This window comes from Phocoena phocoena, chromosome 6 (genome assembly GCF_963924675.1).
Source record: "Phocoena phocoena chromosome 6, mPhoPho1.1, whole genome shotgun sequence".
In the NCBI taxonomy this organism is placed as follows: Eukaryota; Metazoa; Chordata; class Mammalia; order Artiodactyla; family Phocoenidae; genus Phocoena; species Phocoena phocoena.
This window is the reverse complement of record NC_089224.1, coordinates 92,654,741-92,669,814: the sequence shown is the minus strand read 5'-3', so window position 1 is coordinate 92,669,814 and position 15,074 is coordinate 92,654,741. Positions and strand designations below refer to the sequence as shown.

Sequence of the window (15,074 nt, the reverse complement as noted above, 5' to 3'; positions counted from 1 at the left end):
TCAGTTAATTAAAAAAGCAGCATAGTATAGTGGTAAAAGCATGGACTCTAGAGCCAGATTCCATAGGTAGGAATCTCAGCTCTGTCGCTTCCTGGAAAAGTTATTTAATCTCCCTGGTGTCAGTTTCATCATCTGAAAAATGGGCATAAAGAAAATAATCACACCTATTCATAGGGTTGACATGAGAATGGGTTCATATTTGTAGAGCAATTAGAACAGTGACTAGAATTTAACAAATGCTCCGTAAACATTTGCTGAATGAAAAAATGCAAATTTAAAAAATCATAGAGGGTTTTAGAGCCCGCTTGACTTGAGTTTGAACACCAATACTACTGTTCCATGATACCTACCTACTAAACAGGATTAAAAGACACACCCTATGTAGAGGACTTCATTTGGCACAAAGTAGATTCCCCAAAAATGTTAATTGTGTTATATTCTTACTAGTATCTGAGTCTATTTTGGACTTCGTCTAGAGTTTCTTGAGCTGTTAGATATTTTCATAATAAAAATAAATTTAATAATGATATTATCCAGAACAAAGGTAAATCATGTCAACAACATTTAAAGCAACTTTAGACTTGGCTAATCCTTAATGTGGATAACTAAGGATTCATCTGGTTGTCATTGTTTTCTTGGTGTTTTTGCAAGGCAGCTCCATCCCCCTGACATTTGAGTCATTTTTAATACATCACATAAAATGTCTACTAAGCTTTATAACAGTTTCTTAAATCCAAGAATAAGTCACCAACTATATTGCGCTCCCTTTAAGGCACTCATTTTTACTTTTGCATTGCAGGTGTCTAGAAGGTTATATGATGGATACAGAGATAGACACATTCACCTGTCAGAAAGATGGTCGTTGGTTCCCTGAGAGAATCTCTTGCAGTCCTAAGAAATGTCCTTTGCCAGCAAGCATAACACACATACTTGTTCATGGGGATGATTTCAGTGTGAATAAGCAAGTTTCTGTGTCATGTGCAAAAGGGTATACCTATGAGGGGGTTAATATATCAACATGTCAGGTAAGATTATCTGTCTTAATTAGAACATGTAGGGTATAACTCATTTATGTATTATACTATGTGTGTGTGTGTGGATATATATGTAAGTGTATATTATACTATATGTGTGTGTGTGTGTAGATATATGTATATGTAAGTGTGTGGATATAGATATACATATATCCGCACAGGCAGTATCTTGCTGTTCTGAAAAGAGAAAATGTCTCGTTTCCAACCATGTCAAAGAATTTGAGAAGTTTTTTGGTAGAAATATAATAAAATATATCTTTCTTTCCAATGGTCCCAGTTTTAAAAGTAAGAAAGTGCCAAGGGCAGGTGAAAAGTCACAAAGGTAAATAAAACGTTAAACTATCTATAACAAGAGATTCATGACAGATTAACTATGTGTATGGTCTACACATAGACTCTCTATGTGTAGAAATGAGGCCTAATCGTTACCAAATATGTTTCCAGTTTTAGTAGAAGAGCAAAGGTAGCAGAAACAAAAATTGGAGTCAAATTCTGCCTCTGCTTACTACTTGTGTCACTTTAATAAAGCTACTTAGAATTGCCAAGCTCCTATCAGTGTGGTATTAGTGTAAAATTCGGTAGAAGGGGAAATGAATGGAATGGAAGAAATAAGTCAAAAGTAGATCCTGATAAAGGAATCATCACAAGTCAGTGAAGAAAGGAATCATTAATAAACAAATCATTCTGATACAATGAAGGAACCACTAGGGAAAAAATTAATATATACCAAAATAAACTCCAGATAAATCAAAAGAAAACAATACTATGTAGCTTTTAAAAGTTAATAGTAATACCCAGAATCATTTGTGCAAAAAATATATTTATTGAAGCATTATTTACAGTATTGAAAAATTAGATACAATGTATATTTCTGACATTAGGGGAATGGTTAATTATGAGGCAGGCATCTATATATGTATATATATATATATATATATATATATATATATATATATATATATATATATATATATAATTATTTCTGGCTCATCTGTAGAATAAAGGGCTTAGCCTCAAGTCTTGTTTTAGACAGCTATTCAACTCATATGCTATTTCCTCAAAGAAAACAAAACAACATTAGCAAGAGAATAACAGTCTTCAAGGGAAACATCTGTGTACGCCTCACTATACCTGAAAAGAAGGCTGGAAAATGTTAATTCTAACTGCGGTGGTGAGGAAATAAAGTAAATGTATGTGTGTTTTTTTTTCTTTCTTTATGTAACTTGCTCACAATATATGATAGAATGTTTTCAAGTATTCATGTTGGGAAGGGAGAAAAGGAAGCCATCTTTGTAAACTTTGGATCGTATGCCTGAAAGTTGCTGTTTCTCATCAACTTTAGATGAAAACACAGAATTATGTAAAATATAAGGATGTATTACTATAAGTCATGGAATATTTGTATCTACCATCCAGTCCTCATGCATCATAATGAAAACATACTTCTTGGTGTTCTTGATTTTTTAAAGGATTCTATGAGGAAGAAAATGCTTGTTTTGTGAGTTTCAGAAATGTCTAAAATTGTTTAGTGATGACTGTTAAAGCCATCTGATAACCAATGTGCGTTTTTTAAGGCCAAAGAAAATAAGTGGCAGAAGTAGGACCAAGTTCTAGGTCCTCTGACTATCATTTGCGGATTATTCTAATTTACAACCAATATTTGCAGACTTCTTCATTCATGTGTACTGATTTCTAAATGTAACTTATAACTTGTTACTTAGATTGATGGCACCTGGGAGCCACCATTTTCTGATGAATCCTGCAGTCCAGTTTCTTGTGGGAAACCTGAAAGTCCAGAACATGGGTTTGTGTTTGGCAGTGAATACAGCTTTGAAAGCATGATTATTTATCACTGTGAAACTGGTTATGAATTAGAGGTAAGCGAACAAATTGTTTAACTAGCATTAATTTGTTTTTCCAATATACTTAGGAATATTTTTAGTGTTATGCCATTTTGTTTCACTGATTTGGGTCCTAAAAGGCTTTTCTATACTTTGTTGCCTTATATTTTAGCACTCTCTGAGAAATATTTAAAGTGACTTACAATTTTAAAAAGCAAAGTAAGTCTCAAAGAATCAAAGCCATGAAAAAAAGAGGAACTTTGTATACCAGCCACAAGACTTTAGTTGGTCATTTAAACCTGTGTTTTCGCCTCCTATTAATTGTATTCTGCACAGTCCATCCGTCACTGTGGGGAGGCAACCATAAGAATTTAGTTATACAAAGCTAGGGTTTCCTCAAGCAATGGGCCCAAATACCTTGGAAGGTTTTTGATTGAGATTCCAGGTTCCCACAAGGCAGGTGTGGCCTGAAAAAATCCCCAGAGCAGTTCTAACCAAATACCATGTTAGGTCTCAAGACCACGCTTGCCTGGTTTGTAATATTAAAATCCCATCAGCAGCACCTATTTACTTTGGTGTGAATGCTGCAGTCAGTTTTGCTAAAAGCATGATCACACATCATCAAACTTGAACTTTAAGAGGCCTGTTTTATATTACGTAATGTTGTCCTTTGGTTTTTTGGGAAACTTCTTTCCTGTTTTGCTGTTACAATGGTATTAAATGTAGGTTTTGCAGAAGTATGCATTGCCAGTGATTTGTTAAATGTGTATAGCATGTTCCATTTTTTTTCTACTGACCACAGAACCAGAGAATTTTCATAAGATAGGTCCATGAAAGCTGGAACTAGGCTTAGGTGGATCTTGTTTTATTTCCTCAAAAGATTTTTTTTTTTTAAAGGTCAGGGGAAAGAAGGATGGTAATGTAATAGTTATTGCAGTTGAAGAGTTTCTCTGTTTTTGAAACTCAGTTGCTCTTCATGTGAGAGTACTAATCTTGCAATTTGTTAAGAAGGAAAGTGGTATAAAATCTAAACAAATATATAGCAAACTGATGGGTCATTAAATTTGAGGAAGTAGATCATTTACCTTAAAAATTTTGGTGATATCCCAGTGTTAACCACAAAATGGAGAGAGATGCTTTAACAGTTGTTCTTATTCCAAGCTACATGTTTGAATCACCTGAGAAAGTTTTTCTAAATATTAATGTCCAGTTACTTACAGAAATAACCAAGTCCAGGTCTGGAACATGAAATGTAAAAGATTAGCCTAGAAAAGCTTATCATATGAGTTAGGAAGGAACCTATCAAAGGTGACATGTTAAAAAAAAAACTCAGGAGCCAATTGGATGAGTCTTCCACAGGCCAAGATGAGACCATTTTAGCATCAATAAGGGGTAATAACTTTAATGGACTGAAACACATCAAATACGTTATGAATGGCAGTAGACTCACAATGATACTAGAAGAAAATTAGTTGGTAACTTTTAGGGGATGCCCATGAGCAAATTCATTAGTTTGAAAACACAACGAAAGGAGGAAAAGTATCTTTTCAATGCTAACTGGATGACTAAGTAACCAAATAGTAGATGAAATCAGTCAATAATGATAGAATTCAAATCTCAGAATTTGCAACTTTTATGAATTAATGGATTTAGATTATCATCATCATGGCTACTGATGTCAGAAAAAAAAATATAGGCACCCAGACATTATAATGCCTCTGGATGGAAAAACACACCATTAGGGAAAAGTCTTACCAAAAACAGAACTGTTGAATTTGAATTTTTGCATTTTTAACAGGTGCCCCAGATACCAAAGGTCAATGGCTGGAAAAGTGGTTAAGAATAGGGACTTGGTCCCAGCAGACCTCTGTTACAGGCTCTCTGCTCTTGCTGGATGAAAGATGTTGGGGAACTGACTGAATCTCTCTGAGTCTCTGTTTCATCCCATCTGTAGTAGAAATGCCATAACCACCTTTGCAAAGTTACTGCAAGGACTGGAGATAAAAGAAAGTGGCAAGCACCACCCTTTATGCATTGTCTGAGTTCAGTAGAGGGTAGTTATTATCATTACTCCTAGTATGCATATTATTACCAAAATCAGACAAAGCAATTAATACAACTAATGTAAATCATGTTAAAATTTTCTAATAGGTAAATAAATTATCATTTTTATGTAAGGTAAACAACTTCTTTGAGTCATCTAAATCTCAAAAATTTTTACTACACATACAGTCTTCTCGAAGCAAAAATTACTACAGGCGGGCTTCCCTGGTGGCGCAGTGGTTGAGAGTCCGCCTGCTGATGCAGGGGACACAAGTTCATGCCCCGGTCCGGGAAGATCCCACATGCCGCGGAGCGGCTGGGCCCATGAGCCATGGCCGCTGAGCCTGCACGTCCGGAGCCTGTGCTCCGCAATGGGAGAGGCCACAACAGTGAGAGGCCCGCGTACCGCAAAAAAAAAAAAAAAAAAAAAACTTTAAAAAATATCACTACAGGCAACTGAGGAATAAATCAAAATAACTCAAAAATGAGATAGTCATGTTCTAAAATCACTGGTAGTGAGCAATAAAGTGGTATCTATGATTCTAAAACTTACTATAACTATCTAACTTAATTGTTGATTAAAGATACATTATGTCAAAAATAGTAACTTGATGCTAATCTGTATCTAAAACTCCAGATAAAAAACAAAACAAAAGCAAGATAAGTAAAGGGATAGAGAGAGAAAAAGAAAGAAGGAAACGCATGATAAAATTTGCAACTTACTAAGGAGGGAACCAACAGATGGTGTTTGATTTTTTTTTTTTACAGCAATAATTACAGAAAATAGAGTTGAGTTTTTATTGGAACAAAAATTGACATAATTGAAACAGAATATTATGTGAATTATTGGAAGAAAAAGGAAAATATCTTAGTGGGAAAAATGCTAACCTGTTGACTAAAATTAGCTACTTGAGTGTAGTCCACTCTGGAAGTACCCAAATAGGGAGCTGGCTTTGATGGCTTGTCATATACTTCCTCAAAAGTAATAAAGAGGGCTTCCCTGGTGGCACAGTGGTTGAGAGTCCACCTGCTGATGCAGGGGACACAGGTTCATGCCCCGGTCTGGGAAGATCCCACATGCCGGGGAGCGGCTGGGCCTGTGAGCCATGGCCGCTGAGCCTGCGCATCCGGAACCTGTGCTCCGCAACGGGAGAGGCCACAGCAGTGAGAGGCCTGCGTACCGCAAAAAAAAAAAAAGTAATAAAGAATAATTCACAAACTAGAATAGTATATTTTCCTGTGCATACATAAGTATATAAACACAACAAAAGTACAGCAAATGTTAACAGGGTTTATCTCTGAATGAAGAATCCTAGAATCCTTTGTACTTTTCTTTCATGTTTTCCAACCTTTCTGTAGTCAAAACATATTATTTTTTCAATAAGAAGAAAATAATATATATATTTTTAAAATTTAATTTTATCGGTTCAGTTATTTTCTTGGAAAGTCAGGAGAGTATCCTTCCATCAAAGTCAATGGATTTTTTATACGTAAAGATGTGTCAGTAATTAAACTGATAGCTCAAAGTAAATACCTTTGAATAGAAGATTAAGGATAAAAGACATCAGTCAATCAGATAAAAACCAAAGTAGAGGTGATTGCTCCTTTTCAGACATCTTGCTAATTTAGAACACAGCTTCAAGAGGATATGTATCCAAAGAGCTCTGAGGATTGAAAAGCCATGAGACAAAATCCATGTGCTAAGGTTCATATACTTGACTTAGGGTCAAGCCCCTTAATACATTACTTGGAACCTAATCTTTTAACATATAATGTTAGAGAATTTTATTTATCTTATTATTCCATAGTAAATTAGGAATTTAAAACACGGGAAAAGGTTATCATTAGGAACACTGATGATTACAGTAAAAGATAAACAACAAAGAAAGAGGCAGCAAGGTCGCATAAAAATTATATCCAGAAATAAAAACCCAGTAATCTTAGCCTAGCTCAGCCCATAATAACTCTAGGGGGCGCAGACAGCCTGTATAGCCCCCAAGGGCTATGGGATATTGGAAAATATACCAAACGTGCATTGAATAACAACTATAAATGTTTTTTTAAGTAAATTACATTGTTTTTACTCTATTTCTGAAGGCAGGGAAATAAATTTTAGAAAGATTTTTACTCAAAATATTTAAAATTTTACTTGCTCGGGACCTTAATAGGGTAGATTTATCTTTAATGGATACGTTATATTGTCAAAAAGTCAATCCTGATACCAATAAGATATCTTGACATGTTTCATGTCCAAGGGTATAAATAAACTAATTCACCTTCTTTGCTGTACCTCTCAGGTATTAAAGAATAAATTTAAGTCAAAATATTTTTAAGTATCCTAAGCAAATATACCTCTGACGTTTCAGACACATTCTTCATCAGTCTTTGCTATTGGTTATAATTAGTTATCATTTAAACAAAAAGTGAAACCAAGTCTGCACCTTAATTACACTCATCAGCCAGAATACGAATTTTGAGGTAATTTGATGAAAACATTTTTGGAAGTTTAAATCTCCCTCTTAAACTATATTTATTTAATGAATTTATTTAGCATTCCAGTGCCAAGTGTTTCAAGTTCACATCTGAGGTGACTTTGCATTCCCTTAGTTTTTATTATAGAGGTACCATCTTGTCAATGACCTGTGTTCATTGATTCACAGGGGAACAGGAAACGGGTCTGTCAGGAGAACGGACAGTGGAGTGGAGGGGTGGCAACGTGCAAAAGTAAGTCAAATGACACTTAGTCCCCAAAACGATACTAAGGACACAAAATAACAATGTGGCCACATTTTCTTTATAAGTCATTTTTGTAATTAAAAAAAAAAAAAATTGACTCCGTGAACTGCATGAGAACCTTTTACGGGCTTTTGCTCAAGGGCACCAAAGCAATAGAAGGGTGAAACACTGTGGTAGAGATTAATGATTAAACTGCAATAGAGCACAAGATTGCTGACCCTGGAATGGCAAACATTTTGTTTAGAAACTAGTTAATTATTGAGTTTACCTGACTTTTTATGGGTTTTTCCCCAAAATAATGATAAATTAGAAGGCTTAGAGCTGTTGCCTTGGTAACAGTCCTGGGCAATACTGACATCTTCTTAAAATGATGTTGGTACCACTGTCCAATAAATGAATATTCACACTGTCTGTGGAACTTTCATTAACTCATTGTATGAGAACAGTCAAGTGTATCTAGCAGGATGTGGGTGAATACAGGTGACTCTGTTCCTAGGATATGGCTCATATTACTCCTCTGCCGAAAGACAATGTATGTAAATACAATAATTACAAACCAATCAAAACGGCAGGCTTAGAAATGTTTTTCTCTTAATAATTCTAGAGGAGTCATCAAATTTTCAAACTAGAAGGGGCCTCTTGAATATATAGTCCAGACCCTTGAGTTGACCAATGAGTGAAAACGGGCTGGGAGAGGGCGATGTGACCTGCCCAGTATCAGAAATCAAGTTAGTGGTGGAGCTAACACTAGGACTTGGGGTACCTGAATCTTTGTTCACTGTTGTTTCAACCATACTGTCTAGCGTAGATTAATCAGTTGATTTTGTATGCAATAGGAATCTTAAGTCTTTTAAGCAATATCATATGGCTGAAATTCAATGGGGAATATGACTTTTTAGTTCTAAAAAAGAACCGTGTGTGCGTGTCTGTGTGTACATAAACACATACATAAACGTTGAGTAACATCTCAAGTCACAGAAAGGCATCATTGGGCATTCCCAGTAATAGCATTTTTTTATCTCAGTTGTTCATTATCAAAAAGTGTGTGAACGTACCTGCAGGGTGAAAGGAGAGGAGAATGAAAAGGAAACACCTATGTCTGCAATAGGAAACTGCTATGGTGTCGGTGAGGGGATTGTTTCCGTTTTGCAGCAGGTTTAATTCAAACTACAATGATAATGGTTTGAATAGTTTCTATCTCTGAAATGCAAGATAGTAAGAAAATGTTCTGTATGGATCCTGTTACTCTGTGGTTTTCTTTTCTTTTTCTTTCTAAATGATTAAATAAGTGATACAAGTTCTTTGCAGAAGGAAAGAGGATTGGGAAAATCACTTAAGATAAAGCTTTTCTTTTTCTTTTTAGAGACCAAGTGTGAAGCTCCACTTGGGTTTCTGAATGGGAAAGCTGAAGTTGAAAACAGTACTGCTGGACCCAGCGTGGTGTATTCCTGCAACAGAGGCTACAGCCTTGAAGGGGCACCCGAGGCCTCCTGCACGGAAAATGGGACTTGGAGCCACCCAGTTCCTCTCTGCAAACGTGTGTGTTGACCTTAGGAGGGGATTAAATCAGATTCAGTCATGGACATATACACACTAACAAACGTAGTAAAGTAGATAGCTAGTGGGCAGCAGCCGCATGGCACAGGGATATTGGCTCGGTGCTTTGTGGCAGCCTGGAGGGGTGGGATAGGGAGGGTGGGAGGGAGGGAGACGCAAGAGGGAAGACATATGGGAACATATGTATATGTATAACTGATTCACTTTGTTATGGGGCAGAAACTAACACACCATTGTAAAGCAATTATACCCCAATAAAGATGTTAAAAAAAAAAATCAGATTCAGTTTTCTAATTAGTTTCCCAAATGTCTAAACCATGGTGGAAAATTCACCTATAGGTGAGATTGGCCCAGAGAAAGAAATCTGTGCATATCCAAACCAAATACTATGGGGTATTTTTTTTTAACATCTTTATTGGAATATAATTGCTTTATAATGTTGTGCTAGTTTCTGTTGTATAACAAAGTGAATCAGCTGTATGCATACATATATGCCCATATCCCCTCCCTCTTGTGTCTCCCTCCCACCCTCCCTGTCCCACCCCTCTAGGTGGTTGAGACCAAGCTGATCTCCCTGTGCTATGCAGCTGCTTCCCACTAGCTATCTATTTTACATTTGGTAGTGTATATATGTCAATATTACTCTCTCACTTCGTCCCAGCCTACCCTTCTCCCTCCCCATGTCCTCAAGTCCATTCTCTACATCTGTGTCTTTATTTCTGTCCTGCCCCTATGTTCATCAGAACCTTTTTTTTTTTTTTAGATTCCATGTATTTGTGTTAGAATACGGTATTTGTTTTTCTCTTTCTGACTTACTTCATTCTGTATGACAGACTCTAGGTCCATCCACCTCAGTACAAATAACTCAGTTTTGTTTCTTTTTATGGCTGAGTAATATTCCATTGTACGTATGTGCCACATCTTCTTTATCCATTCATCTGTCGATGGACACTTAGGTTGCTTCCATGTCCTGGCTACTGTAAATAGTGCTGCAGTGAACATTGTGGTACATGACTCTTTTTGAATTATGGTTTTCTCAGGGTATATGCCCAGTAGTAGGATTGCTGGGTCATATGGTAGTTCTAGTTTTCATTTTTTTAAGGAACCTCCGTACTGTTCTCCATAGTGGCTGTATCAGTTTACATTCCCACCGATAGTGCAGGAGGGTTCCCTTTTCTTCACACCCTCTCCAGCATTTATTGTTTGTAGATTTTTTGATGATGGCCATTCTGACTGGTGTGAGGTGATACCTCATTTTAGTTTTGATTTGCATTTATCTAATGATTAGTGATGTTGAGCATTCTTTCATGTGTTTGTTGGCAATCTGTATATCTTCTTTGGAGAAATGTGTTTAGGTCTTCTGCCCATTTTTGGATTGGGTTGTTTGAGTTTTGATGTTGAGCTGCATGAACTGCTTGTGTGTTTTGGAGATTAATCCTTTGTCAGCTGCTTCATTTGCAAATAGTTTCTCCCATTCTGAGGGTTGAATTTTCATCTTGTTCGTCTTGTATATGGTTTCCTTTGCTGTGCAAAAGCTTTGAAGTTTCATTAGGCCCCATTTGTTTATTTTGGTTTTTATTTCCATTTCTCTAGGAGGTGGGGCAAAAAGGCTCTTTCTGTGATTTATGTCATAGAGTGTTCTGCCTATGTTTTCCTCTAAGAGTTTTATAGTGTCTGGCCTTACATTTAGGTCTTTAATCCATTTTGAGTTTATTTTTGTATATGGTGTTAGGGAGTGTTCTAATTTCCTTCTTTTACATGTAGCTGTCCAGTTTTCCCAGCACCATTTATTGAAGAGCCTGTCTTTCCTCCATTGTAGACTCTTGCCTCCTTTATCAAAGATAAGGTGACCATATGTGCGTGGGTTTATCTCTGGTCTTTCTATCCTGTTCCATTGATCTATATTTCTGTTTTTGTGCCAGTACCATACTGTCCTGATTACTGTAGTTTTGTAGTATAGTCTGAAGTCTGGGAGCCTGATTCCTCCAGCTCCGTTTTTCTTTCTAAAGGTTGTTTTGGCTATTCAGGGTCTATCGTGTTTCCATACAAATTGTGAAATTTTTTGTTCTAGTTCTGTGAAAATGGCCGTTGGTAGTTTGAGAGAGATTGCATTGAATCTGTAGATTGCTTTGGGTCATTTTTCATTTTCACAGTGTTGATTCTTCCAATCCAAGAACATGGTATATCTCTCTATCTGTTTGTATCATCTTTAATTTCTTTCATCAGTGTCTTGTAGTTTTCTGCATACAGATCTTTTGTCTCCTTAGCTAGGTTTATTCCTAGGTATTTTATTCTTTTTGTTGCATTGGTAAATGAGAGTGTTTCCTTAATTTCTCTTTCAGATTTTTCGTTGTTAGTGTATAGGAATGCAAGAGATTTCTGTGCATCAATTTTGTATCCTGCTACTCTACCAAATTCATTAATTAGCTCTAGTAGTTTTCTGGTAGCATCTTTAGGATTCCCTATATATAGTATCTTGTCATCTGCAAACAGCGACAGTTTTACTTCTTTTCTGATTTGGATTCCTTTTATTTCTTTTTCTTCTCTAATTGCTGTGGCTAAAACTTCCAAAACTATGTTGAATAATAGTGGTGAGTGTGGGCAACCTTGTCTTTTTCCTGATCTTAGAGGAAATGTTTTCAGTTTTTCACCATTGAGAATGATGTTTGCTGTGGGTTTGTCGTATATGGCCTTTATTATGTTGAGGTAGGTTCCCTGTATGCCTAGTTTCTGGAGAGTTTTTATCATAAATGGGTGTTGAATTTTGTTAAAAGCTTTTTCTGCATCTGTTGAGATGATCACATGGTTTTCCTCCTTCAGTTTGTTAATGTGGTGTATCACATGGATTGATTTACGTATATTGAAGAATCCTTGCATTCCTGGGATAAACCCCACTTGATCATGGTGTATGATCCTTTTAATGTGTTGTTGGATGCTGTTTGCTAGTATTTTGTTGAGGATTTTGGCATCTATGTTCATCAGTGCTATTGGCCCGTAGTTTTCTTTTTTTGTGACATCTTTGTCCGGTTTTGGTATCAGGGTGATGGTGTGAAGTTCTGTATTTTTAAGCCTTATATTATCATTACTGAGAACCCAGCTCCAGCAGGGCTAATGCTCTGCCTTCAAAGAAACAAACTCAGAAAAGAGGGGAAATACCAGTACACATTTTCTTTTATTTTTAACAGCAAATCCATGCCCTGTCCCTTTTGTGATCCCTGAGAATGCTGTGCTTTCTGAAAAGGAGTTTTATGTCGATCAGAACGTATCTATCAAGTGTAGGGAAGGCTTCCTGCTCCAGGGCCAAAGCATCATCACCTGCAACCCTGACGAGACATGGACACAGACAAGTGCCAGATGTGAAAGTAAGTCAACACATGGGATCCAGTGAATTTCATTAGTGGGAAGTGTTTTCTCATCTTTGGGAGATTATTTTCAATCAGGCAACTTACATGTAGATATTTAGAACTCTGTCTTATCATGGTCATCAACTTCTGTCTTGCTACTTAAAAAATTTTTTTTTTTTAATTTAAAATCCAAACATAAAAACACAGTCCAGAACTAGACTAAAACCTACCTGACCAGAATTTACTGAACAGATCTACAAAACGTGCTCTTCTAAGAGTGAGCAGGATATTAAATCTAAAATACCTTTTTTTCTCCACGCTGTCAGAGTCCCCAAACTCTCCTTTAATGGACTATGCATGATTTGCAATACAAAAATTATTTCACCGTGGTTCTCCAGCTTGAGTGGATATCAGAACCACCTAGAGGGCTTGTTAAAAACAGATTGCTGGGAGACTTCCCTGGTGGTCCAGTGGTTAAGACTCCGTGCTTCCAATGCAGGGGGCCCGAGTTCAATCCCTGGTCAGGGAACTAGATCCCACATGCTGCAACTAAGACCTGGTGCAGCACGCATGCATGCATACATATGTAAATAAATAAATATTTTAAAAAATTTTTAAAAAGCAGATTGCTGGGCCCATCCTAGAGCGTCTGATTCAATAGGTCTGGAGTGAGGCCTGAGAATTTGCATCTTTAACAGTTTCCCAGATGTTGCTGATGGCAATACTGCTGGTGCTGGAACCACAACTGGAAAACCTCTGGGCTAGCACCATGCTGATACCTAACACACAGTCTGGCAGCATCTCTTGTTGCCTTGTGATAACTCTTGACATTATTCTGCTTTTTTAAATATTTTAATTTACATAAGGTTTTGCTTTTTTTTTTCTTTTATTGAAGTATAGTAGATATACAATGTTGTGTTAGTTTCGGGTGGACAGCAAACTGATTCAGTTACAAATATCTATATATATATATTCTTTTTCAGATTCTTTTCCAGTATAGGTTATTACAAGATATTGAATATAGTACCCTGTGCTACTTTATATATAGTAGTGTGTATCTGTTAATCCCAAATTCCTAAGTTTTCCCTCCCCCTCCTTTCCCTTTAGTAACCATAAGATTGTTTTATATGTCTGTGGGTCTGTTTCTGTTTTATAAATAAGTTCACTTGTATCATTTCTTAGATTCCACATATAAGCGATATCATATGATATTTGTCTTTCTCTGTCTGACTTAGCTTCACTTAGGGTGATAATCTCTAGTGCTGCAAAAGGCATTATTTCATTCTTTTTTATAGAATTCTTGACATTTCTTAACACACATAAAGCATCTTTCCTGCCCAATATCCTGCCCTCCTTTGTGGTCCAGGCTACTCCCTCTACAGCAGTCAACTAACAAATATTCATCGAGTCTAACCAAATGTGCGGTAATGGGCTACATAGTATAAAACTATGTTATGCCTACAGTGGTCTTCATCTTCGGAACACTTGCACTTTAATTAATGAGATTAAAAACGTGTATATGGGGGCTTTCCTGGTGGCGCAGTGGTTGAGAGTCCGCCTGCTGATGCAGGAGACATGGGTTCGTTCCCCGGTCCGGGAAGATCCCACAGGCCGCAGAGCAGCTTATGCCCGTGAGCCATGGCCGCTGAGCCGGTGCGTCCGGAGCCTGTGCTCCGCAACGGGAAAAGCCACAACAGTGAGAGGCCCCTGTACCGCAAAAAAAAAAAAATGTGCTTATGAAGGCAATGGGGATTCTGAAATCAGAGAAAACCTGGGTTTGAGTTCTGTCCTCAAAACTTTCTAATTCTAAACTTATGCTAGTGCCCTAACTTCTCTGAACTTTGGAGTTCTCATTTGTAAATAGCACCAATAATTCCTGTCTTATAGGTTTGTTTTGAAAAATGAATTGGTATATATTTGTGATATGTCCTGATAGGAAGAGCTGTAAAGTAGCCCCAAATCCTTGACTTTTCAGCTAGCAGCCTACTGCAGCATTAGAATTTTGATTTTACTCCAGAAAAGTGTGTATCATACTTTTAGCTGGGATTTGGGTCCCAACTCCTTATGAAATCTACCCCTAGTCAAGTGAGAAGAACTAAGTATGTATAAGCCTTGACTGTCTAGGCTCCTTTAAAGCCATCAGCCTGAACTAAAGCAGGCCAAGTGGCCCGATTCTGCCCACATATCCTCACGTTGGCCTTAGCTCCCGGAGACTTACCACTCAGGGGACTGGAAGCGAGAGCCAGGAGAGACATGCGTTTATTACAAATGTCCCTTCAGTGCATGCTTAATTATTCCTCAGTATTCTTGAGAAGATCCGGGGTTGCCTAGGAGAGGAGACAGTTTCCACAGTTGTTGTCCTCAATCCCTCTTTTGCATTTTCTGTTAGACAGGAAGTCTTTGGCTTAGAACAAATACCCTTCCTGAGGGACCAAAGCAGCCACCTTCCTCATCCTTTTCACCTCATCCTGCTATTTATCACTCCAAATCAGTGATTAAAACTTAGTGTGTATGAGAAT

General features: G+C 37.1%; 1 protein-coding gene across 1 annotated transcript in view; it reads left to right on the top strand.

Moving 5' to 3' along the window:
* Positions 1 to 15,074, top strand: part of SVEP1 (sushi, von Willebrand factor type A, EGF and pentraxin domain containing 1) — a 182,274-nt gene that overhangs the window by 150,832 nt on the left and 16,368 nt on the right. The window contains exons 39-43 of the mRNA XM_065878472.1: positions 800 to 1,025; positions 2,756 to 2,911; positions 7,579 to 7,642; positions 9,018 to 9,191; positions 12,397 to 12,573. Coding sequence (XP_065734544.1) covers positions 800 to 1,025; positions 2,756 to 2,911; positions 7,579 to 7,642; positions 9,018 to 9,191; positions 12,397 to 12,573 — 797 coding nt within the window. The remainder of the gene's footprint in view (positions 1 to 799; positions 1,026 to 2,755; positions 2,912 to 7,578; positions 7,643 to 9,017; positions 9,192 to 12,396; positions 12,574 to 15,074) is intronic.